The sequence below is a fragment of the Chiloscyllium punctatum genome, chromosome 1 (genome assembly GCF_047496795.1).
Source record: "Chiloscyllium punctatum isolate Juve2018m chromosome 1, sChiPun1.3, whole genome shotgun sequence".
Taxonomy (NCBI): domain Eukaryota; kingdom Metazoa; phylum Chordata; class Chondrichthyes; order Orectolobiformes; family Hemiscylliidae; genus Chiloscyllium; species Chiloscyllium punctatum.
Window position 1 is genome coordinate 164,055,138 of NC_092739.1, and position 26,051 is coordinate 164,081,188.

Below are 26,051 nucleotides of genomic sequence, written 5' to 3' on the forward strand. Positions count from 1 at the left end.
TCAATTCAATTTTAAAACAAAATCTGGTGTTAAAAGTCAAACGACGACCACAAATGCTGATTGTTGACGGGAGAACTCTCACTCGTTTCCGTGAGGGAAGAAAGCTGCCGTCCTTATGGGGTGTGGCTCACAGGTGACTCCAGACCCACAGCGATATGGGTCAACCTTCTGGGATGGGCAATAGATGCTGGCCTGACCTCAATGCTGAGAGTGAATAAGGAAAACTGCAACTGTCCATCCAATGCCATCCCTGTTATCAATGCCAGTCTAACTTCACTGAGAGCTGTTTGATAAGAACTCTCAAAGCCCCGCCAGCTAGACAGTTCTGAGACAAAGCCTCTTTCTCTTCCATTGATTCACTGGACAAACTGGAAGGTTGCGGTCAATTCTGTAAATGTCGGCTCAGAACCTGAACGGGGTGCAAAGGTAATTTACAGGAATTGGACTGTGATGTTTTATTCCCAGCAATAAACCCAGCAGAGAGATGGGAAATAAGAGGATGAACATGAGATTTATTTGAGCTCTTCCAGGGTCTGGTTACCATGACAGGCCAAGCAACTTCCCAGAGGGATCTCTTCGAGGCAAGTGGCAAACAGACCAGAGTAAAGAGTTACCAAATCCACGGAGTGCACCACCATGTATCAATCCCAAACTAAACCCACTGCCCCATTCACTCCCATAGCCCTGTATCAATCCCAAACTAATCCCACTGCCCCACTCTCTCCCCATAGCCCTGTATCAATCCCAATCTAAACCCACTGCCCCACTCTCTCCCCATAGCCCTGTATCAATCCCAAACTAATCCCACTGCCCCACTCTCTCTCCATAGCCCTGTACCAATCCCTCACTAATCCCACTGTCCCACTCTCTCCCCATAGCCCTGTATCAATCCCAAACTAATCCCACTGCCCCACTCTCTCCCCATAGCCCTGTATCAATCCCAAACTAATCCCACTGTCCCACTCTCTCCCCGTGGCCCTGTATCAATCCCAAACTAATCCCACTGCCCCACTCTCTCCCCATAGCCCTGTATCAATCCCAAACTAATCCCACTGTCCCACTCTCTCCCCGTGGCCCTGTATCAATCCCAAAGTAATCCCACTGCCCCACTCTCTCCCCATAGGCGTGCATCAATCCCAAATTTATCCCACTGCCCCACTATCTTCCATAGCCCTGTATCAATCACAAACTAATCCCACTGCCCCACTCTCTCCCAAAGCCCTGTATCAATCCAAAACTAATCCCACTGCTCCACTCTCTCCCATAGCCCTGTATCAATCCCAAACTAATCCCACTGCCCCACTCTCTCCCCATAGCCCTGTAACAATCCAAAACTAATCCCACTGCCCCACTCACTCCCCATAGCCCTGTATCAATCCGAAAATAATCCCACTGCCCCACTCTCCCATAGTCCTGTATCAATCCCAAACTAATCCCACTGCCCCATACAATCCCTATAGCTCTGTATCAATCCCAAACTAATCCCACTGCCCCACTCTCTCCCCATAGCCCTGTATCTATCCCAAACTAAACTCACTGGCCCACACAATCCCCATAGCCCTGTATCAATCCCAAACTAATCCCACTGCCCCACACAATCCCCATAGCCCTGTATCAATCCCAAACTAATCCCACTGCCCCAAAAATCCCCATAACCCTGTATCAATCCCAAACTAATCCCACTGCCCCACACAATCCCCATAGCCCTGTATCAATCCAAAATTAATCCCACTGCCCCACTCTCTCCCCCATAGCCCTATATCAAACCCAAAATAATCCCACTGCCCCACTCTCTCCCCATAGCCCTGTATCAATCCCAAACTAATCACACTGCCCCACTCTCTCCCATAGACCTGTATCAATCCCAAACTAATCCCACTGCCCCACTCTCTCCCCATGACCCTGTATCAATCCCAAACTTATCCCACTGCCCCACTCTCTCCCATAGCCCTGTATCAATCCCAAACTAATCACACTGCCCCACTCTCTCCCCATAGCCCTGTATCAATCCCAAATTTATCCCACTGCCCCACTCTCTCCCATAGCCCTGTATCAATCCCAAACTAATCCCACTGCTCCACTCTCTCCCATAGCCCAGTATCAATCCCAAACTAATCCCACTGCCCCACTCTCTCCCCCATAGCCCTGTAACAATCCTAAACTAATCCCACTGACCCACACTCCCATAGTCCTGTATCAATCCCAAACTAATCCCACTGCCCCATACAATCCCTATAGCTCTGTATCAATCCCAAACTAATCCCACTGCCCCACTCTCTCCCCATAGCCCTGTATCTATCCCAAACTAATCCCACTGCCCCACACAATCCCCATAGCCCTGTATCAATCCCAAACTAATCCCACTGCCCCTCACAATCCCCATAGCCCTGTATCAATCCCAAACTAATCCCACTGCCCCACTCTTTCCCCATAGCCCTGTATCAATCCAAAATTAATCCCACTGCCCCACTCTCTCCCCCATAGCCCTGTATCAAACCCAAAATAATCCCACTGCCCCACTCTCTCCCCATAGCCTGTATCAATCCCAAACTAATCCCACTGCCCCACTCTTTCCCCATAGCCCTGTATCAATCCAAAATTTATCCCACTGCCCCTCTCTCTCCCATAGCCCTGTATCAATCCCAAACTAATCACACTGCCCCACTCTCTCCCATAGACCTGTATCAATCACAAACTAATCCCACTGCCCCACTCTCTCCCCATGACCCTGTATCAATCCCAAACTTATCCCACTGCCCCACTCTCTCCCATAGCCCTGTATCAATCCCAAACTAATCCCACTGCCCCACTCTCTCCCCATAGCCCTGTATCAATCCCAAAGTAATCCCACTGCCCCACTCTCTCCCATAGCCCTGTATCAATCCCAAACTAATCCCACTGCTCCACTCTCTCCCATAGCCCAGTATCAATCCCAAACTAATCCCACTGCCCCACTCTCTCCCCCATAGCCCTGTAACAATCCTAAACTAATCCCACTGACCCACTCACTCCCCATAGCCCTGTATCAATCCCAAACTAATCCCACTGCCCCACTCTCTCCCCATAGCCCCGTATCAATCCCAAACTAATCCCACTGCCCCACTCTCTCCCCATAGCCTTGTAGCAATCCCAAACTAATCTCACTGCCCCACATAATCCCCATTGCCCTGTATTAATCCCAAACTAAACCCACTGCCCCACACAATCCCCATAGCCCTGTATCAATCCCAAACTAATCCCACTGCCCCACTCTCTCCCCCATAGCCCTGTAACAATCCTAAACTAATCCCACTGACCCACTCACTCCCCATAGCCCTGTATCAATCCCAAACTAATCCCACTGCCCCACTCACTCCCCATAGCCCTGTATCAATCCCAAACTAATCCCACTGCCCCACTCTCTCCCCATAGCCCTGTATCAATCCCAAATTAATCCCACTGCCCCACTCTCTCCCCCATAGCCCTGTATCAAACCCAAACTAATCCCACTGCCCCACTCTTTCCCCATAGCCCTGTATCAATCCCAAATTAATCCCACTGCCCCACTCTCTCCCCATAGCCCTGTATCAATCCAAAATTTATCCCACTGCCCCACTCTCTCCCATAGCCCTGTATCAATCCCAAACTAAACACACTGCCCCACTCTCTCCCATAGACCTGTATCAATCCCAAACTAATCCCACTGTCCCACTCTCTCTCCATGACCCTGTATCAATCCCAAACTTATCCCACTGCCCCACTCTCTCCCATATCCCTGTATCAATCCCAAACTAATCCCACTGCCCCACTCTCTCCCCATAGCCCTGAATCAATCACAAACTAATCCCACTGCCCCACCCTCTCCCCATAGGCGCGCATCAATCCCAAATTTATCCCACTGCCCCACTCTCTCCCATAGCCCTGTATCAATCCCAAACTAATCCCACTGCCCCACTCTCTCCCCCATAGCCCTGTATCAATCCCAAACTAATCTCACTGCCCCACACAATCCCCATAGCCCTGTATTAATCCCAAACTAATCCCACTGCCCCACACAATCCCCATAGCCCTGTATCAATTCCAAACTAATCCCACTGCCCCACACAATCCCCATAGCCCTGTATCTATCCCAAACTAATCCCACTACCCCACTCAATCCCCATAGCCCTGTATCAATCCCAAACTAATCCCACTGCCCCACTCTTTCCCCATAGCCCTGTATCAATCCAAAATTAATCCCACTGCCCCACTCTCTCCCCCATAGCCTTGTATCAATCCCAAACTAATCCCACTGCCCCACACAATCCCCATAGCCCTGTATCAATCCCAAACTAATCCCACTGCCCCACACAATCCCCATAGCCTTGTATCAATCCCAAATTAATCCCACTGCCCCACTCTCTCCCCATAGCCCTGTATCAATCCCAAACTAATCCCACTGCCCCACTCTTTCCCCATAGCCCTGTATCAATCCCAAATTTATCCCACTGCCCCACTCTCTCCCCCATAGCCCTGTATCAATCCCAAACTAATCCCACTGCCCCACTCTCTCCCCATAGCCCTGTATCAATCCCAAATTTATCCCACTGCCCCACTCTCTCCCATAGCCCTGTATCAATCCCAAACTAAACACACTGCCCCACTCTCTCCCCATGACCCTGTATCAATCCCAAACTAATCCCACTGCCCCACACAATCCCCATAGCCCTGTATCAATCCCAAACTAATCCCACTGCCCCAAAAATCCCCATAACCCTGTATCAATCCCAAACTAATCCCACTGCCCCACACAATCCCCATAGCCCTGTATCAATCCAAAATTAATCCCACTGCCCCACTCTCTCCCCCATAGCCCTATATCAAACCCAAAATAATCCCACTGCCCCACTCTCTCCCCATAGCCCTGTATCAATCCCAAACTAATCACACTGCCCCACTCTCTCCCATAGACCTGTATCAATCCCAAACTAATCCCACTGCCCCACTCTCTCCCCATGACCCTGTATCAATCCCAAACTTATCCCACTGCCCCACTCTCTCCCATAGCCCTGTATCAATCCCAAACTAATCACACTGCCCCACTCTCTCCCCATAGCCCTGTATCAATCCCAAATTTATCCCACTGCCCCACTCTCTCCCATAGCCCTGTATCAATCCCAAACTAATCCCACTGCTCCACTCTCTCCCATAGCCCAGTATCAATCCCAAACTAATCCCACTGCCCCACTCTCTCCCCCATAGCCCTGTAACAATCCTAAACTAATCCCACTGACCCACACTCCCATAGTCCTGTATCAATCCCAAACTAATCCCACTGCCCCATACAATCCCTATAGCTCTGTATCAATCCCAAACTAATCCCACTGCCCCACTCTCTCCCCATAGCCCTGTATCTATCCCAAACTAATCCCACTGCCCCACACAATCCCCATAGCCCTGTATCAATCCCAAACTAATCCCACTGCCCCTCACAATCCCCATAGCCCTGTATCAATCCCAAACTAATCCCACTGCCCCACTCTTTCCCCATAGCCCTGTATCAATCCAAAATTAATCCCACTGCCCCACTCTCTCCCCCATAGCCCTGTATCAAACCCAAAATAATCCCACTGCCCCACTCTCTCCCCATAGCCTGTATCAATCCCAAACTAATCCCACTGCCCCACTCTTTCCCCATAGCCCTGTATCAATCCAAAATTTATCCCACTGCCCCTCTCTCTCCCATAGCCCTGTATCAATCCCAAACTAATCACACTGCCCCACTCTCTCCCATAGACCTGTATCAATCACAAACTAATCCCACTGCCCCACTCTCTCCCCATGAAGCTGTATCAATCCCAAACTTATCCCACTGCCCCACTCTCTCCCATAGCCCTGTATCAATCCCAAACTAATCCCACTGCCCCACTCTCTCCCCATAGCCCTGTATCAATCCCAAAGTAATCCCACTGCCCCACTCTCTCCCATAGCCCTGTATCAATCCCAAACTAATCCCACTGCTCCACTCTCTCCCATAGCCCAGTATCAATCCCAAACTAATCCCACTGCCCCACTCTCTCCCCCATAGCCCTGTAACAATCCTAAACTAATCCCACTGACCCACTCACTCCCCATAGCCCTGTATCAATCCCAAACTAATCCCACTGCCCCACTCTCTCCCCATAGCCCCGTATCAATCCCAAACTAATCCCACTGCCCCACTCTCTCCCCATAGCCTTGTAGCAATCCCAAACTAATCTCACTGCCCCACATAATCCCCATTGCCCTGTATTAATCCCAAACTAAACCCACTGCCCCACACAATCCCCATAGCCCTGTATCAATCCCAAACTAATCCCACTGCCCCACTCTCTCCCCCATAGCCCTGTAACAATCCTAAACTAATCCCACTGACCCACTCACTCCCCATAGCCCTGTATCAATCCCAAACTAATCCCACTGCCCCACTCACTCCCCATAGCCCTGTATCAATCCCAAACTAATCCCACTGCCCCACTCTCTCCCCATAGCCCTGTATCAATCCCAAATTAATCCCACTGCCCCACTCTCTCCCCCATAGCCCTGTATCAAACCCAAACTAATCCCACTGCCCCACTCTTTCCCCATAGCCCTGTATCAATCCCAAATTAATCCCACTGCCCCACTCTCTCCCCATAGCCCTGTATCAATCCAAAATTTATCCCACTGCCCCACTCTCTCCCATAGCCCTGTATCAATCCCAAACTAAACACACTGCCCCACTCTCTCCCATAGACCTGTATCAATCCCAAACTAATCCCACTGTCCCACTCTCTCTCCATGACCCTGTATCAATCCCAAACTTATCCCACTGCCCCACTCTCTCCCCATAGGCGCGCATCAATCCCAAATTTATCCCACTGCCCCACTCTCTCCCATAGCCCTGTATCAATCCCAAACTAATCCCACTGCCCCACTCTCTCCCCCATAGCCCTGTATCAATCCCAAACTAATCTCACTGCCCCACACAATCCCCATAGCCCTGTATTAATCCCAAACTAATCCCACTGCCCCACACAATCCCCATAGCCCTGTATCAATTCCAAACTAATCCCACTGCCCCACACAATCCCCATAGCCCTGTATCTATCCCAAACTAATCCCACTACCCCACTCAATCCCCATAGCCCTGTATCAATCCCAAACTAATCCCACTGCCCCACTCTTTCCCCATAGCCCTGTATCAATCCAAAATTAATCCCACTGCCCCACTCTCTCCCCCATAGCCTTGTATCAATCCCAAACTAATCCCACTGCCCCACACAATCCCCATAGCCCTGTATCAATCCCAAACTAATCCCACTGCCCCACACAATCCCCATAGCCTTGTATCAATCCCAAATTAATCCCACTGCCCCACTCTCTCCCCATAGCCCTGTATCAATCCCAAACTAATCCCACTGCCCCACTCTTTCCCCATAGCCCTGTATCAATCCCAAATTTATCCCACTGCCCCACTCTCTCCCCCATAGCCCTGTATCAATCCCAAACTAATCCCACTGCCCCACTCTCTCCCCATAGCCCTGTATCAATCCCAAATTTATCCCACTGCCCCACTCTCTCCCATAGCCCTGTATCAATCCCAAACTAAACACACTGCCCCACTCTCTCCCCATGACCCTGTATCAATCCCAAACTAATCCCACTGCCCCACTCTCTCCCATAGCCCTGTATCAATCCCAAAATAATCCCACTGCCCAACTCTCTCCCCATAGCCCTGTATCAATCCCAAACTAATCCCACTGCCCCACTCTCTCCCCATAACCTTGTATCAATCCCAAACTAATCTCACTGCCCCACATAATCCCCATAGCCCTGTATTAATCCCAAACTAATCCCACTGCCCCACACAATCCCCATAGCCCTGTATCAATCCCAAAATAATCCCACTGCTCCACACAATCCCCATAGCACTGTATCAATCCCAAACTAATCCTACTGCCCCACAGAATCCCCATAGCCCTGTATCAATCCCAAATTAATCCCACTGCCCCACACTATCCCCCATAGCCCTATATCAATCCCAAACTAATCCCACTGCCCCACTCTCTCCCCATAGCCCTGTATCAATCCCAAACTAATCCCACTGCCCCACTCTTTCCCCATAGCCCTGTATCAATCCCAAACTAATCCCACTGCCCCACTCTCTCCCCATAGCCCTGTATCAATCCCAAACTTATCCCACTGCCCCACTCTCTCCCATAGCCCTGTATCAATCCCAAACTAATCCCACTGCCCTCCCCCATAGCCCTGTATCAATCCCAAACTAATCCCACTGCTCCACTCTGTCTCTCTGCGTTACTCTCAAAGTAATCTGAGTGCCCCTTAGTCTTAAAGGACATGAGTGAAGTTGATGGGTTTTTCCTGACAATTGATACATAGTCATCATTAGAAGTATAATTCCAGATTTTTTATTGAATCCAAATTCCATCACATGCCACAGTGGGATTTGAACCCAGATCCCCAGATCATTACCTGGGTCTCTGGACTAATCGTGCAGCACTGGCCATTGCTGAATTCTACATCAAAGTAATTTAGAACATAGAACACAGAACATTACTGCGCATTACAGGCCCTTCAGCCCTCAATGTTGTGCTGACCTGTGGAACCGATCTGAAGCCCATCTAACCTACACTATTCCTTTCTCATCCAGATGTTTGTCCAATGACCATTTAAATGCCCTTAACAATGGTGAGTCTACCACTGGTGCAGGCAGGCCATTCCACACCCCGACAACTCTGAGTAAAGAACCTACCTCTGACATCTGTCCTATATCTATCACCCCTCCATTTATAGCTTTGTCCCCTCGTGCTAACCATCACCATCCGAGGAAAAAGGCTCTCCCTGTCCACCCTTTCTAACCCTCTGATTATCTTATATGTCTCTATTTAGTTACCTCTCAGCCTGCTTCTCTCGAACAAAAACAGCCTCAAGCCCCTCAGTCTTTCCTCATAAGACCTTCCCTCCATACCAGGCAACATCCTCGTAAATCTTCACTGAACCCTTTCCAAAGCTTCCACATCCTTCCTGTAATGCCGCGATCAGAATTGTACGCAATAATCCAAGGGTGGCCGCACCAGAGTTTTGTACAGCTGCAGCATGACCTAATGGCTCCGAAACCCAATTCCTGTACCAATAAAAGCTAACACAAACTATGCCTTCTTAACAACCCTATCAACCTGGGGGGCAACTTTCAGGCATCTATGTAGGTCAACTTGGGTAAAGAGGAGGTACAACGAGATCTAGGTGTTCTTGTACACCAGTCAATGAAAGCAAGCATGCAGGTACAGCAGGTAGTGAAGAAGGCTAATGGCATGATGGCCTTCATAACAAAAGGAATTGAGTATAGGAGCAAAGAGGTCCTTCTGCAGCTGTACAGGGCCCTGGTGAGACCGCACCTGGGGTATTGTGTGCAGTTTTGGTCTCCAAATTTGAGGAAGGACATTCTGGCTATTGAAGGAGCGCAGCGTAGGTTCACGAGGTCAATTCCCGGAATGGCGGGACTATATGTTGGAAAATTGGAGAGACTGGGCTTGTATACACTTGAGTTTAGAAGGATGAGAGGGGATCTGATTGAATCCGATTAAGATTATGAAAGGATTGGACACTCTGGAGGCAGGAAGCATGTTTCCGCTGAGTCCCGAACCAGAGGACACAGTTTAAAAATAAGGGGTAGACCATTTAGAATGGCCTACTCCTGCACCTATTGTCTATTGTCTGTTGTATGTGGAAACCGAGATCTCTCTGCTCATCTACACGACCAAGAATCTTACCATTAGCCCATTACTCTGCATTCCTGTTACTCCTTCTAAAGTTAATCACCTCACAAGTTTCCGCATTTAACTCCATTTACCACCTCTCAGCCGAGCTCTGCAGCTTACTAATGTCCCTCTGTAACCTGCAACATCATTCAGCACTACCCACAACTCCACCAACCTTAGTGTCATCTGCAAATTTATTAACCCATCTTTCTATGCCCTCATCCAGGTCATTTATAAAAATGACAAACAGCAGTGGGCCCAAAACACATCCTAGCGGTACACCACTCATAACTGAACTCCAGGATGAACATTTCCCATCAATCACAATTTAGTTTTTGGTCATAGTTTTGTAGCGAAATGGAGGAAACCTGTGCTGAGTGACAAGAAACAGCAATGTGGGTTCGTATTGGGATCCTCGCTTTCCCTGAAATATAGATTAATGATCTCCTCCTTGGTGGGTAAGTTTTAATTTCAAATGTCATGGATGACACTAATGTATTCGAGTTGTAAACCGTGAGGACAGTGAAGAGCTACAAAGGAGCATTGACAAGTTGTAGGGGTGTGTGGATCAGCAGCAGATGAGGTTCGATGCAGTAAAGTGAGAGATGATGCACTTTTGTTGGAAGATCATTGAAAGCCAGTCTAAAACAGGGGCACAATTCTAAAGTGGGTGGGTGGGTGGGTGGTGGAAGCAGAAATAAGGGACCTGACTGCACAGATCATTCAAGGTAGCAGGACAGATGGAGACAGCAATAAATGTGCCAAGGAGTGAACATCTACAAGACAAAGGGCTTTTGCCCGAAATGTCGATTCTCCTGCCCCTCGGATGCTGCCTGACCTGCTGTGCTTTTCCAGCACCACATTCTCGGCTCTGATCTCCAGCATCTGCAGTCCCCACTTTCCCCAAGGCACTTGTGAAACCTCAGCTGGAGTGTTGTGTCCAGTAACATGCACCACATCATCGGAAAGATGTGAATGCATTCGTGAGAGTGCAGGGACAGAGGTGGTTCCGGGAATGAGAAACTTCAGTGATGAGGATAGATTGAGGACGTTGGGACTGTTCTCCCCTGGAGAGGAGAAGGCTGAGAGGGGGGTCTGACAGGGGATTTCAGAATCATGAGTGGGTTGGACAGAATAGGCAGGGAGAAGCTGTTTTCCCCTCGTAAAAGGGACAAGAATGAGAGGGCATAGATTTGAAATACCATGCGAACAAAACAAAGGTGAAGTGTGAAAAAATGTTTTCACTCAGTGAGGAGTTACAGTGCTGGCAAGTTTTTGAGAAGATTTGTAGCTCAGGTTGAGGTTCTGGATGTAGGTTTGCTCGCTGAGCTGGAAGGTTCATTTTCAGATGTTTCGTCACCATACTAGGTAACGTCATCAGTGAGCCTCCGGTGAAGCAATGGTGTTAGTGACCCACTTTCTATTTATGTGTTTAGGTGTCCTTGGGTTGGTGATGCCATTTCCTGCATTGACATCATTTCCGGCGGTGACGTCATTTCAGTTCTTTTTCTCAGGGAGTGGTAAATGGGATCCAAGTCAATGTGTTTGTTGATAAGAGTTCCGGTTGGAATGCCATGCTTCTCATGCATGTCTCTGTCCGGTTTGCCCTAGGATGGATATGTTGTCCCAGTCAAAATGGTGTCCTTCTTCATCCATATGTGAAGATACTAGTGAGAGTGGGTCATGTCTTTTTGTGGCTAGTTGGTGTTTACGTATCCTGGTGGCTAGTTTTCTGCCTGTTTATCCAATGTAGTGTTTGGTCCAGTTCTTGCAAGGTATTTAGTAAATGGCGTTAATTTGGCTTGTGGTCTGGAACTGCATGGAAGTGTGATGGAGGCAGGCTCAATTGAAGCATTCACGTTGGCACTGGGTAATGATGCTCACCTAACAAGTCGGTGTTGAATGGTATTCCTTTGCACTTGGGTGATTCTGTGATATTGAATCCTCCTTGTTATGAATTAAATATTGAGGCACTGTAGTAAGGGCCAAAAAGACCTCCTCGAACACAACCAGAACTGAGGGGTTATTTCAATCAATTATCACTGAACAGGTTCTTTCTCTAAATCTACTCAATTTCTCCTCATGAGCCACCCCTCTCAGCTCCATAATCAACCTCATTAGAGTCTTGGTTTAAACATGGACAAAAGAGCTGAATTCCAGAGGGGAGGGGAGTGTGGGACAATTGACCAAGTGTGGCAGCAGTGAGATCATGGCTGATCTGGTTAGTCCTCAACTCTACTGTCCTGCCTTTTACCAATAACCCCCAAATCACTTTCTGATCCAAAATATGTCCATCTCAGCCTTGAGTAGACTTAGCGGCTCAGGTAAATAATTGGCAGGTGAATAATTCCACAGATTCATGATCCCCTCAGAGAAAAAAAATATCCAGCTCACCTCAGTCTTAAATGAGCAACCACTTATTCTGGGATGATGCCATCTGGTCCCAGATTCTCCCACTGGGGGAAACAACTTTAACCCATTTACCTTGTCAAGTCTTCCCTAAGAATCATGCATGTTTCAATTAAGTCTCCTCCCATTCTTCTAAACACCAATGAGTACAGGTCCAACCTACTCAACCTGTCCTCATAAGACAATCCCTTCTTACCTGGTATCAGCCAAGTGAACCTTTTCCAACATTATATTCCATCCACCATTTTTTGCCTGCTTGCCTTACATGTCTGCATTCCCCTGCAGAATTTTTGTGCCATCCTTGTGACTCAACTTCCCGCTTAATTTAATGTCATCCGCAAACTTGACTAAAATTCATCCACTTTCCTCATCCAAATCATTAATAAATATGGCAAATAATTGCAGCCTCTGCACTGATCCCTGGGACACATCCTGAAAATGCCTTCTTCTTTATCTCAGCTCCCTGTCTTCCATTAGTTAGGCAATTTTCCATCCATGCTAATATACTCCCTCCAACATTGTGGCCGCTTATCTTATGAAGTAGCCTAATGTGTGTTACCTTATCAAATGCCTTCTGAAAATCCAACTATATCATATCTACTGCTTTTCCTTTGTCTTTCCTGCTTGATTCTTCTTCAAAGAATTCGAGTAAATTTGTCAGCAATGATTTTCCCATCATGAAGCCATGGTAACATTGCTTGGTCATAGTTGGTATTTCTTGTTGCGCTGCTATTGCAGCCTTTACAAAACTTGAACATTTACCCAACTACAAACGTTAACATAACTGATCAAAACTTACCTGCACATTGTAGAACATAGAACATAGAACATTCCAGCGCAGTACAGGCCCTTTGGCCCTGGATGCTGCGCTGACCTGTGAAACCAGTCCGAAGCCCATCTATCCTACACTATTCCATTCTCATCCATATGCCTATCCAATGACCATTTAAATGCCCTTAAAGTTGGTGAGTCTACTACTGCTGCACACAGTCTATTCCACACCCCTACTACTCTCTGAGTAACGAAACTACCCTCTGACATCTGTCCTATATCTATCACCCCTCACTTTAAAGCTATGTCCCCTTGTGCTAACCATCACCGAGGAAAAAGGCTCTCCCTGTCCATCCTATCTAACCCTCTGATTATCTTATATGTCTCAATTAAGTCACCTCTGAACCTTTTTCTCTCTAATGAGAACAGCCTTAGGTCCCTCAGCCTTTCCACATGAGACCTTCCTTCCATTCCAGGCAACCTCCTTGTAAATCTCCTCTGAACCCTCTCCAAAGCTTCCTTCCTATAATGTGGCGACTAGAACTGTATGCAATACTCCAAGTGCGGCCGTACCAGAGTTTTGTACAGCTGCAGCATGACCACGTGGTTCTGAAACTCAATCCCTCTACCAATAAAAGCGAACACACCACGTGCCTTCTTAACAATGGGATCAATGTGGGTGGCAACTTTCAGGGATCTATGCACCTGGACACTGAGATCTCTCTGTTCAGCCACGCTACCAAGAATCTTCCCATTAGCTCCGTACTCTGTATTCCTGTTACTCCTTCCAAAATGAATCATCTCACACTTTCTCACATTAAACTCCATTTGCCATCTCTCAGCCCAGCTCTGTATTATCTATGTCACTCTGTAACTGACAATACCCTTCCGCACTATCCACAACCCACCAACCTCAGTGTCATCCGCGAATGTACTGACCATTCTTCGACATCCACATCCAGGTCATTAGACAAACAGCAGTGGACCCAAAGCAGATCCTTGCAGTACACCACTAGTAACTGAACTCCAGGATGAACATTTCTCATCAACCACTACCCGCTGTCTTCTTTCAGCTCACCAACTTCTGATCCAAACCCCAAAATCACCCTCAATCCCAATTCTCTGTATTTTGTGCAATACCCTACCATGGGGAACCTAATCAAATCAAATGCCTTACTGTAATTACCCCAAATTTGTCTACTTCCCTTTTCAAATAAATGTGCTCTCCAATCCCATGGGATGTTTCCAGACCCTAAGGGTTCCTGAAAATGTATTGACTATCTGGTAAATGTTCCCCTTCATCCTAGGATACATCCCATTGCATCGAGTGGATCTATTAATCTTAAGCCCCATTAGTTTTCCCAGCACTTTCACGAGTAATAGTTATTATATTTGTTTCCTCTCCTGTTTTCACCTTTGACCACTGTATTTAGAAATTTTGACTGTAATAAAAGTCTTCTACTGAGAAGTATTGATTCGACTTCTCTGCAGCACATAACTCACCCCCTGACTCCCTCAAAACCTGCCCACCAGCTACAAGACACAAGTCAGGAGTGTGATGGAATACTCCCCACTTGCCTGCATGGATGCAGCTCCAACAACACTCAAGAAGCTTGATATGATTCAGGACTCATTGCTTCACCTAGAAGGATTGTTTGGGGCCTCAGACAGTGAGGAACAAGGATAGGTATTATATCTCCTGTGTTCACATGGAGAAGTGACAGAGAGTGACTGGGCCAGGGTGCAGAGGAGATTTCCCAGGATGTTGCCTGTAGAGTTTCAGTGACGAAGAGAGATTGGACAAACTGGATTTGTTTTCCTTACAGCAGAGGAGATTGAGAGGGGCGAACATGATGAAGATGTATAGAATTATAAGCGGCGTAGATAGGAAGAAACTTTACCCCCAAGTGGATCAATGACCAGTGGGTGTAGATTGGACGCAGGGGGTTGGAGGTTTCAAAGGAGTGTCAGGAAAACCTTTCTGACGCCGACGGTGGTAAGAACCTGGAACTCACTGCCTGTGAGGATGGGAGAGGCAGGAACCCTCACTATATTGAAGACATATTTAGATGTACACTTGTAATGTCACGACATACAAGGTTAGGGGTTAAGTGCTGGAAAATGGGATAAGAATAGATTGGTGGTTGTTTTTGACGATCACAGATATGAATGGCTGATAGGTTTTTCTCAATGCTGTAGATCTCTATGACTCTAGGAAGCATACCTTTTGAAGTGCTGAGGGGGATGGCAATGTATTTGGTTTGCTGGTCGTGAAAGCCTGTATTTAGGACAACAAATAAATAAAGCTGGTTTCAAATGCATGTAAACTTTATGACTGGCCCCAATCGGTTTGTGAAAGACTTGCTGGGGGGGACTCCAAGCTGATTACAAGCTGTGCGTGCCGCAGAACATACCAGAGAAGCTGTCCTTGTCCATTGCAATCAGATCCCGGGCTTGATAAAGGTAGCACCGAAGATGATATCTGGTTCCATCTGAAGAGGACACAAGAGATCCACATTGTTCAGAAACTGAGCTTCCTTTGTGTAAAACACATCCATCTTTCTGGGCTGACTGCTCACTGGGACCTACAGCGATTAGACGCTGAGAAGGTGGAGATGGATGGTCTTATGATTCACTCTGGTGAAGCACTGTGACATTGGATTTGAACCCACAGGTGGCCATTCAGCCCCTCCACTGTGTTTCAGCATTCAGTACCATCATGGCTGATCTTGTTTATCAGCCCCATTTTCACACCCTATCCCCAACTCCCTCAATTGTCTTCGTGCCCAAAGATCTGGAGGATGCCCTGGTGCAGTGGTGAAGACACTGGGATAGTAATGCTGCAATGAACCCCAGACTAATGTACAGGGGTTGTGGGTTCAAATCCCACTATTCCAGGTGGTGAAATCTGTATTTAATAAAAAAAAACAGGGAGGAGGGGGGTGCTAGGAAAAACAGTGACCATGTGACAATATGTTGATTGTCGTAAAAGGCCAACATCTGTTCCTATGTCCCACAAAATAGTGCCTTTGAAAGTCTCTGCAATGGATCAAACATTGTTAATTCATGCCCTTTAGGGAAGGAAACCAACCTGGCCCACATGGGATTCCTAACCCCAGAGTTATGACTGACTTTGAATTACCCTCTGGACAATTCAGGATGGGCAATAAATGCTGGCCTGGTCATCAACACCCTCATCCCATGAAGACATTTCAAATTACCTCGCACTCTCATTCTCAAACACACTCATTCACTGAAGTGATGACAAACCCCTGTGATAGAGGTTTCCCAAAATGTGCAACTTATTTCACACCAATACACACACATCCCTATGGGCATAAACACACACATACACACAGATACACTCTCTCTTAGATACATACACACTCTCTCACACACACACACTCACACACACATACACAATCTCTCACACACACTCTCTCTCACACTCACACACATTCTCTCTTTCTCGCACACATACTCTCTCTCACACACACACACTCTCTCTCACACCCTCACACACTCACATTCTCTCTCTTTCTCACACACATACTCTCTTTCATACACACACACTCCCTTTCTCTCTCTCACATACACACACAATCTTGTGACAGTCTGGCGATACAGAAGGATTTTACTTACAGTCAAATATACAGGAGACGGTGGGTGTATTCACACCCAGGTTGAGGGCTGACATTGACTTCTCCTCATTCTTGTCATCTGTGACACCGCCCTGTAAAGACAGACCACCGTCACTGAGGAAGCCTCAATCCTCACCCAAATAAATTTCCAGTTGCTTGTTCTGATTCCCTCGGGGGGGGGGGGGGGGGGGGGGGGGGTCGGGGGCTTCTTCCCCACCAGGGCCAGTTCGTCAGGGAGCCAACTAATGCACAGCAAGCTCCCACAGACAGCTAGGTGATAATTTGCTTCAGTGACAGGGATTCAGGATAAATATTGACAGGAACACATCTTCGAAACGGTGACCCTGGGATCGTTCACAGCATCTGACGCCTTGACTGAATGTCTGACCTGAGAAATGACCCTGTTGGCAGTGTGGCACTCCCACAGTGGTGCACAGGAACCATCAGCCTGGAATACAGGCTCTCTGTTGGGACTGTCTGTCTCGTGTATAACAGTACAATCCACAAAGGCACAGACCAGCCACAGCACAGGCAGAGGCTATTCTCTGTGCTGGCTTCTTAATTAACATTTCGCCACCTTCTCTGCCTAACTCTGCACTTTGTTCCTTCCCAACGGATCATCCGGTTCCCTTTGGAATAGCCCAATTGAATCTGCCTCCACCAGGCTGTCAGACAGTATATTCCAGAGGGAAACCACTTTGGACCACCTGCTTCCCAATCCTCCTGCCAATGGGAACAGTTTGAACAGGTTGGATTCAACAGAGTGGCTCAGTAAGCCATTTCCAAAGGCATTGGGAAAGTGATGGCCTAGTGGTATTATCACTGGACTGTTAATCCAGAGACCCAGGTCATGTTCTGGGGTCCCGGGTGTGATGGTGGAATTTGAATTCAATTTTTTAAAATCTGGAATTTAGAATCTAACGATGACCATGAACCATTACTAATTGTTGGAGAAAAATCCATCTGGTTCACTGATGTCCTTTTGGGAAGGAAACTGCCATCCTTACCTGGTTTGACCCACATGTGACCCCTGACCCAGAGCAATGTGGTTGACTCTTGACTGGCCAATGCTGTCTGAGTCAGTGACAACTTCTTCCCATGATTGAATAATAAAAATAATTAAGAGCAAATGCAACACTGCCGTGGGTCTTCAGTCACATTTACACCAGACCAGATGGCAGATCATCCGACTGTGAAAGGGATCAAAGGGTTTCAGGCAGAAGGCAGGAGAATGGAGTTGACAGACACGTCAGCCATGATCGAATAGCAGAACAGACTCATGAGACTGAATGGTCTAATTCTGCTCCTACGTCTTACAGTAGAATGGTTTTCCTTCTGGAAGGACATTAGTGAACCAGATTGGTTTTCTTATGGCAATCAATCGTTGTGACCATGCTCATTGTTACTGAGACAATGATCGTACAAACAATGTAGGCCATTCGGCCCTTCAAATCTGCTGCGTCATTCAATTACATCGCGGCTGATTTAGAGTCAGTCATAGAGATGTACACATGGAAACAGACCCTTTGGTCCAATCCGTCCATGCCGACCAGATATCCCAACCCAATGTGCACCCACCTGCCAGCACCCAGCCCATATCCCTCCAAACCCTTCCTATTCATATACCCATCCAGATGCCTTTTAAGTGCTGTAATTGTACCAGCCTCCACCACTTCCTCTGGCAGCTCATTCCACACACGTACCACCCTCTGAGTTGCCCTTAGGTCCCTTTTATATCTTTCCCCTCTCACCCTAAACCTATGCCCTCTAGTTCTGGACTCCCCCACCCCAGGGAAAAGACCTTGTCTATTTATCCTATCCATGTCCCTCATGATGTAACCTTGACTCTACATTCCTGCATATTCCCGATAATCTTTCATCCCCTTGGTCATTCAGAATCTGTTGATCTCCACCTTAAAAATATTTAAAGGTTCTGCATCCACTGTATTTTAAGGAAGGGATTTCGTTTTCTTTCACTCATGGATATATTTATTGCCCGTCCCTAATTGCCCCTTGAGAAGGTGGGGGTGAGCTGCCTTCTTGAACCGCTGCAGTCCATCTGCTGTGGGTTGACCCACAATGCCCTGAGGGAGGGAATTCCAGGATTCTGACCCAGTGACGGTGAAGGAAGGCCGATATATTTCCAAGTCAGGATGGTGAGTGGCTTGGAGGGGGTGGTGTTCCCATGTATCTGCTGCTCTGTCCTTCTAGATGGAAGTGGTCTTGGGTTTGGAAGGTAATGTCTGAGGATTTTTGGTGAATTTCTGCTGCGCATCTTGTAGATCATACACACTGCTGCTACTGAGCGTTGGTGATGGAGGGAGTGGATGCTTGTGGATGTGGTGCCAATCAAGTGGATGGTGTTAAGCTTCATGAGTGTTGTTGGAGTGGTATCCATCCAGGCAATTGGGGAGTACTTCATCACCCTCCTGACTTGTGCCGTGTTCTTGGTGGACAGGCTCATGGGGAGTCAATAGGGGAGTATTCCTCACTTCTGACCTGTTCTTGCAGCCACCGTTTATTTGGTGAGTCCAGTTGAGTTTCTGATCACTGGCAACCCCCAGGATGTTTATAGCGGGGGAGTCAGTGATGGTAACACTGTTGAATGTCAAGGGGCAGTGTCTCTTAGTGAAGATGGTCATTGTTTGAGACAAAATAAAAACTGCATATGCTTGAATTCAAGATAGGCAAGCAGGAGGCTAGAGCAACACAGCAAAACAGGCAGCATCAGGAGGTGGAGAGGTTGATGTCTCAGGGGTAACCCTTCTTCAGGGGTGGGGGTAGGGGGTAAGGCAAGCTGCAGGTAAAGGGGGTGGAGGTGTGGAGGGGGTGCAGGGTGGTGAGATATGGAAAGATAGACACAGGTAGAGGGTACAGCCTGATTGGTCAATGGGAGGAATGAATCCCGTTGGTGGCTGGAAGGAAGGGTGGATCAGAGGAATGGAAGGGAGGGGGAGGGGCTCGGAAGGGAGGGGGAGGGGCTCAGAAGGGAAGGGGCGGGGCTCAGAAGGGAGCTAGGGAATGGGAAGGGAGGTTATTTGAAATTGGTGAATTCAACATTGAGACCTCCGGGCTGTAAGCTGTCTAGGCATTTGGCATTTGTGTGGCATGGATGTTACTTGCCGCTGATCAGATATTGTCCAGAACTTGTTGAATTTGAAAATGGACTGCTTCAGTCTCTGAGGAATCACACAATTGTGTAATCATCGGTGAACATCCCCAATTCTGACCTTATGATGGGGGAAAGGTAATTGATGAAGTAGCTGAAGATGGTTGGGCCTAGGACAGTCCCCTGAGGAACTCCTGCAGAGTTGTCCTGGAGCTGAGATGACTGACCCTCCAACAACCACAACCATCTCCCTATGTGTCAGGTCTGACTCCAACCAGCAGAGTTTGCCCCCTGATACCCATTGATTCCAGTTTTGCCAGGGCTCCTTGATGTCACACCTGGTCAAATGCAGCCTTGATGTCAAGGGCTGTCACTCTCCCCTCCCCTCTGGAGTTCAGCTCTTTTGTCCATGTTTGGCCCAAGATGGCAATGAGGTCAGGAGCTGAGTGGCCCTGGTGGAACCCACACTGGGCGTCACTGAGCAGGTTATTGCTGAGCAGGTGCTGCTGGATAGCACTGTTGATGACCCCCCCTTCCATCACTTTACTGATGATGGAGAGTAGACTGATGGGGCGGATTTGTCCATTTTTTTGTGTACAGGACATACCTGGGTAATGTCCACATTGTCGGGTTGATGCCAATGTTGTAACTGTGCTGGAACAGCTTGGTTAGGGGAGCGGCAAGTTCTGGAGCACATACCTTCAGTCCTATTGCTGGAGTGTTGTCAGGGCCCAAAGCCTTTGCAGTATCCAGTCCCTCCAACCATTCCTTGATCACACAGGGAGTGAATTGAATTGGCTGAAGCCTGGTATCTGTGATGCTGGGGACCACTGGAGGAGGCCGAGATGGATCATCCACTTCTGGCTGCAGATTGCAGCCAATGCACTCTCACTAATGGCCTGTATAACTGAAGCCTAACTTCCCTACTCTTCCATTCAATCACGCTCACTATGTGTGTATATGCATGTGCCTGTGAATGTATGTTATGTGTGTGGGAAAGACATGTGTGTGCTTGTGTGCATGTCTGTGTGTGTCTGTGTGAGAGCATGTACAGTCTGAGAAAGATATGTATGTGGGTGAATGTGTGTGGACAAAGTGCCTTTGTTTGTCATAGACTCATGGAGTTACACTGCATGAAACAGACCCTTTGGTCTGATCCATCCATGCTGACCAGATATCCCAAATTAATCGAGTCCCAATTGCCAACCCTTGGCCCATATCCCTCTAAACCCTTCATATTCATATATCCATCCTGGTGCCTTTGAAATATCGTAATTGTACCAGCCTCCATCACTTCCTCTGGCATCTCATTCCATACACACACCACCCTCTATATGAAAAAGATGTCCCTCAGGTCGTTTTTAAAATCTTTCTCCTCTCACCCTAAACCTATGTCCTCTAGCTTTGGAATTTCCCATCCTGGGAAAAAAAACCATTGACTATTCACCCCCCATGCCCGTCATGATGTTATAAACCTCTGTAAGGTCTCCCCTCAGCCTCCAGGGAAAACAGCCCCAGCCTGTTCAGCCTCTCCCTGTAGCTCAAATCCTCCAACCCTGGCAACATCCTTGTAAATCTTTTCAGAACCCTTTCAGGTCTCACAACATCTTTCCTATAGCAGGGAGACCAGAGTTGAATGCAGTATTCCGAAAGTGGCCTAACCAGTGTCCTATACAGCCACAACATGTCCTCCCAACTCCTTTATGCAATGTAGTGACCAATAAAGACCAAAAGAGTGCCAAACACTGTGCTATTTACACGATATGTATGATGAATGTATGTGTAAAAATGTGTTTGTGTCTATTTGTGTGTGAGTGAGAAGTGTGTGCATGTGTGTCTGTATTTGTGTGAGAGAGCCATGTATGTGTGAGCGTGTGGTTGAAGCTTATGTGTGCTTGTAGCTCTGTGTGAATGGGTGAGGGAGGGTAGGTGTCAGCATGAGAAACAGTTCCTGAAGCTGTTCCAAGGCCTACAGTCAGAGGAGTATTTTTATTCACCTTCCGTTGCCTTTTCCCTGCCAATGGCCTTGTTTATTGTTGTTGTGTGGTCTGTATTCTTGGGCCTCTGTGCTTCCACGCTGGACACACTGCTCTCCACACTAACCATCACACACTCTCACAGTACACCAGTTCATAGCTCCCCACGGGCACACTCAGCCCTCCGCTGAGAGCAATGTTTCAGCAGTGGACACCCCTCGTTACTGGCCAAACTCATTCCAAGTGCGTTCTGCACGAGGACTTCATCAAAGTGAAGCTTCGGACTAAAAACCGAAAGAACTGTAAATCAGAAACAAAAACTGCAATTGCTGGAAAAGCTCAGTGGGTCTGGCAGCAGCTGTGAAGAGAAATCAGAGTTAACGTTTCAGGTTGAGTGACCCTTTTTCAGAACTTTGTCTACGGGGCATGCGCTTTATAGTAGTAAAGACCCCAAAACTACAGCAGACTCGTGGTGACATTTGTACACGATTGCATTTCAATCCAAACGTCCTGTTTTTTTATACAGAGAAAGAGGGCCATATGTTACCATATATGATATACGATTACGGATCCCAAGCCTTGGCAGTTCATTACTCCCATGTGTAAAAAGTATACAAAATCCTTAAATTGTTCTGGCTTCCTAACAGTGCGCACATATTTGTCAGAAACTATTCCCCTGGGTGATGATGTTTTGCAAGGGATTGTCGTTCCAGTGTCACTGGTAGTTGCTGTGGTTCTTCTCGCTGCTGTATTTTCATTGTTGGGTTGCTGTAGCCCTGCCTTTCCAAGAGTTTTTGGATGTGTGTTCTGTATGAGTGGAGCGTTTACCTCAGTCTGGTCAATCCTGTGCAGCTGAGGGACCAGATTCAGCAGACAGGAGTATGTGTCTCTGGTCATGACGATATATCTGGTCATTCACTACCACTGAGTAAAATCAAAATGAAAACCACTACCCTCATGTCCCAGGTTGTCACTTTTCCTGCTGGGTTGATGACTTACAAAGCACTGTCGATCTGAGGTTTTATGTTAACCCCACATTGCCCTCCTGTGGTCCTCATTCTAACAGTCACCTATCCAACTGTCTCCCTGTTGTATGGTGGAGAGCGGATTCATCAGAATCTTCGACTGCTCTCCCTCCTCATTCCTAATGCTACGCCTAACCTTACCCCTAAACATAACCTTACCCCTAACCCTAACCCTAACCTGACCCCTAACCCTAATCCTATCATTACACCTAACCCTAACCTTACCCTTAACCATAACCCGATCCATTACCACTAACGCTAACCCTAGCCTTACCCCTAACCTTAACCCTAACCTTAACCCTACCCTTACCCCTAACCCTACCCTTACCCCTAACCCTAACCCACCCCTAACGCTAACCCTACCTTTACCCCTAACGCTAACCCTACCTTACCCTTACCCCTAACCCTAACCCTAACCCTACCCTAACCCTACCCGTACCCCTAACCCTACCCTTACCCCTAACCCTAACCCTAACCCTAACCCACCCCTAACGCTAACCCTACCCTTACCCCTAACCGTAACCTTACTCTTATCCCTAACCCTACCTTACCCTTACCCCAACCCTAACCCTAACCCTACCCTAACCCTACCCGTACCCTTAACCCTACCCTTACCCCTAACCCTAACCCTAACCTACCCCTAACGCTAACCCTACCCTTACCCCTAACCGTAACCTTACTCTTATCCCTAACCCTAACCCTACCCTTACCCCTAACCCTAACCCCACGCTTACCCCTAACCCTAACCTTACCCCTAACCCTAAACCAAATGCTACCCTTACCCCTAACGCTAACCCCACCCTTATCCCTAACCCTAACGCTACCCTTACCCCTAACGCTAACCCCACCCTTATCCCTAACCCTAACGCTACCCTTACCCCTAACGCTAACCCCACCCATATCCCTAACCCTAACGCTACCCTTACCCCTAACGCTTTCCTGAAGAAGGGCTCATGCCCTAAACGTCGTTCCTCCTGCTCGTTGGATGCTGTCTGAACTGCTGCGCTTTTCCAGCAACACATTTTCAGCTCTGATCTCCAGCATCTGCAGTCCTCACTTTCTCCCTAACTCTAACCCTACCCTTACCCACAACGCTAACCCCAACCTTACCCTTAACCCAACCCTAACCCTAACCTTACCCCTAACCCTAACCTTACCCCTAACCCAAACGCTACCCTTACCCCTAATGCTAACCCTACCCTTACCCCTAACGGTAACCCTACCCTTACCCCTAACGGTAACCCTACCCTTACCCACAACGCTAACCCCAACCTTACCCTTACCCCTACCCTAACTCTAACCTTACCCCTAACTCTAACCTTACCCCTAACCCTAACCTTACCCCTAACCCAAACGCTACCTTTACCCCTAACACTAACCCTACCCTTACCCTTAATGCTAACCCTACCCTTACCCCTAACGCTAACTCTACCCTTACCCCAAACGCTAAGTCTACCCTTACCCCAACCCTAACCCTAACGTTAGCCTTACCCCTAACCGTAACCCTAACCTTACCCCTAACCCTAACCCTAACGCTACCCTTACCCCTAACCCAAACCTTGCCCCTAACCCAAAACCGAACCTTACCCCAAACCCTAAACATACCCTTACCTCTAATCCTAACCCTAACCCTAAACCTAACCCTACCCTAACCCCTAAACTTACCGCTAACCCACATCCTAAACCTAACCCCTAACCCTACACATAATCTTACCCCTAACCCTACCCCTAACCCTACACCTAACCTTACCCATAACCCTACAACTAGGTTTCCACGTATGGAGTCAGCTATTACGAGGGGGCATAGCTTTAAATTAAGGGGTGGTAGGTATAGGACAGATGTTAGGGGTAGATTCTTTACTCAGCGAGTTGTGAGTTCATGGAATGCCCTGCCAGTAGCAGTGGTGGACTCTCCCTCTTTATGGGCATTTAAACGGGCATTGGATAGGCATATGGAGGATAGTGGGCTAGTGCAGGTTAGGTGGGCTTGGATCAGCGCAACATCGAGGGCCAAAGGACCTGTACTGCGCTGTATTTTTTCTATGTAACTAACCTTACCCCTAACCCTACCCCTAACACCTAACCCTACCCCTAACCCCAACCCAACAACTAACCCCTTCCACTAACCTTACCTCTAATCCCTAGCCCTATACCTAACCCTACACATAACCCCACCCCTAACCCTATACCTAACCCCTACCCCTAACCTTACCCTTAACCCCTAAACCTACACCTAACCCTACCCCAACCCCTAAACATACCACGACCCTAATCCTAAACTTAACCCCTAACCCATCCCTAAGCTTACCCCAACCTTACTCCTAACCCTACCCCTAACCCTACACCTAACCTTACCCCTAACCCTATCCCCAACTCTACACCTAAACCCTACCCCTCTAACCCGACCCCGAACCCTAACCCTACACCAAACCTTACCCCTAACCCTACCCCCAACCCTACACCTAACCCATACCCCTAACCTTACTTCTAAACCGGCCCCAACCCTAACCCTACACCTAACCTTACCCCTAAGCCTCACACTAATCTCTAACCCTACCCTAACCCCTAACCCTAACCTTACCCCTAACCCTACCCTTAACCATAACCTTACTCCTAACCCTAACCCCTAACCCTAATCTTACCCCTAACCTTACCCTAAACCCTAAACCCTAACCTGACTCCTAACCCTAACGAGGTAAAAACAATGACTGCAGATGCTGGAAACCAGATTCTGGATTAGTGGTGCTGGAAAGCACAGCAGTTCAGGCAGCATCCAAGTAGTTTCGAAATCGACGTTTTGGACAAAAGCCCTTCATCAGGAATAAAGGCAGTGAGCCTGAAGCGTGGAGAGATAAGCTAGAGGAGGGTGGGGGTGGGGAGAAAGTAGCATAGAGTACAATGGGTGAGTGGGGGAGGGGATGAAGGTGATAGGTCAAGGAGGAGAGGGTGGAGTGGATAGGTGGAAAAGGAGATAGGCAGGTAGGACAAGTCCGGACAAGTCAAGGAGACAGTTACTGAGCTGGAAGTTTAGAACAAGGGTGAGGTGGGGGAAGGGGAAATGAGGAAACTGTTGAAGTCCACATTGATGCCCTGGGGTTGAAGTGCCCCGAGGCGGAAGGAAGATGAGACTTTTTTCCTCCAGGCGTCTGGTGGTGAGGGAGCGGCGGTGAAGGAGGCCCAGGACCTCCATGTCCTTGGCAGAGTGGGAGGGGGAGTTGAAATGTTGGGCCACGGGGCGGTTTGGTTGATTGGTGCGGGTGTCCCGGAGATGTTCCCTAAAGCGCTCTGCTAGGAGGCGCCCAGTCTTCCCAATGTAGAGGAGACTGCATCGGGAGCAATGGATACAATAAATGATATTAGTG

At 48.0% G+C, this 26,051-nt stretch overlaps 1 protein-coding gene across 6 annotated transcripts in view; it reads right to left on the bottom strand.

Annotated features, from left to right (window-relative positions):
- Nucleotides 1–26,051, bottom strand: part of dysf (dysferlin, limb girdle muscular dystrophy 2B (autosomal recessive)) — a 377,035-nt gene that overhangs the window by 112,334 nt on the left and 238,650 nt on the right. For all 6 annotated transcript variants that reach the window (XM_072577935.1, XM_072577982.1, XM_072577963.1 and 3 more), the window contains 2 exons: nucleotides 16,581–16,671; nucleotides 15,353–15,430 (listed from right to left, as the gene is read on the bottom strand). In XM_072577935.1, the coding sequence (XP_072434036.1) occupies nucleotides 15,353–15,430; nucleotides 16,581–16,671 (169 nt within the window). The remainder of the gene's footprint in view (nucleotides 1–15,352; nucleotides 15,431–16,580; nucleotides 16,672–26,051) is intronic.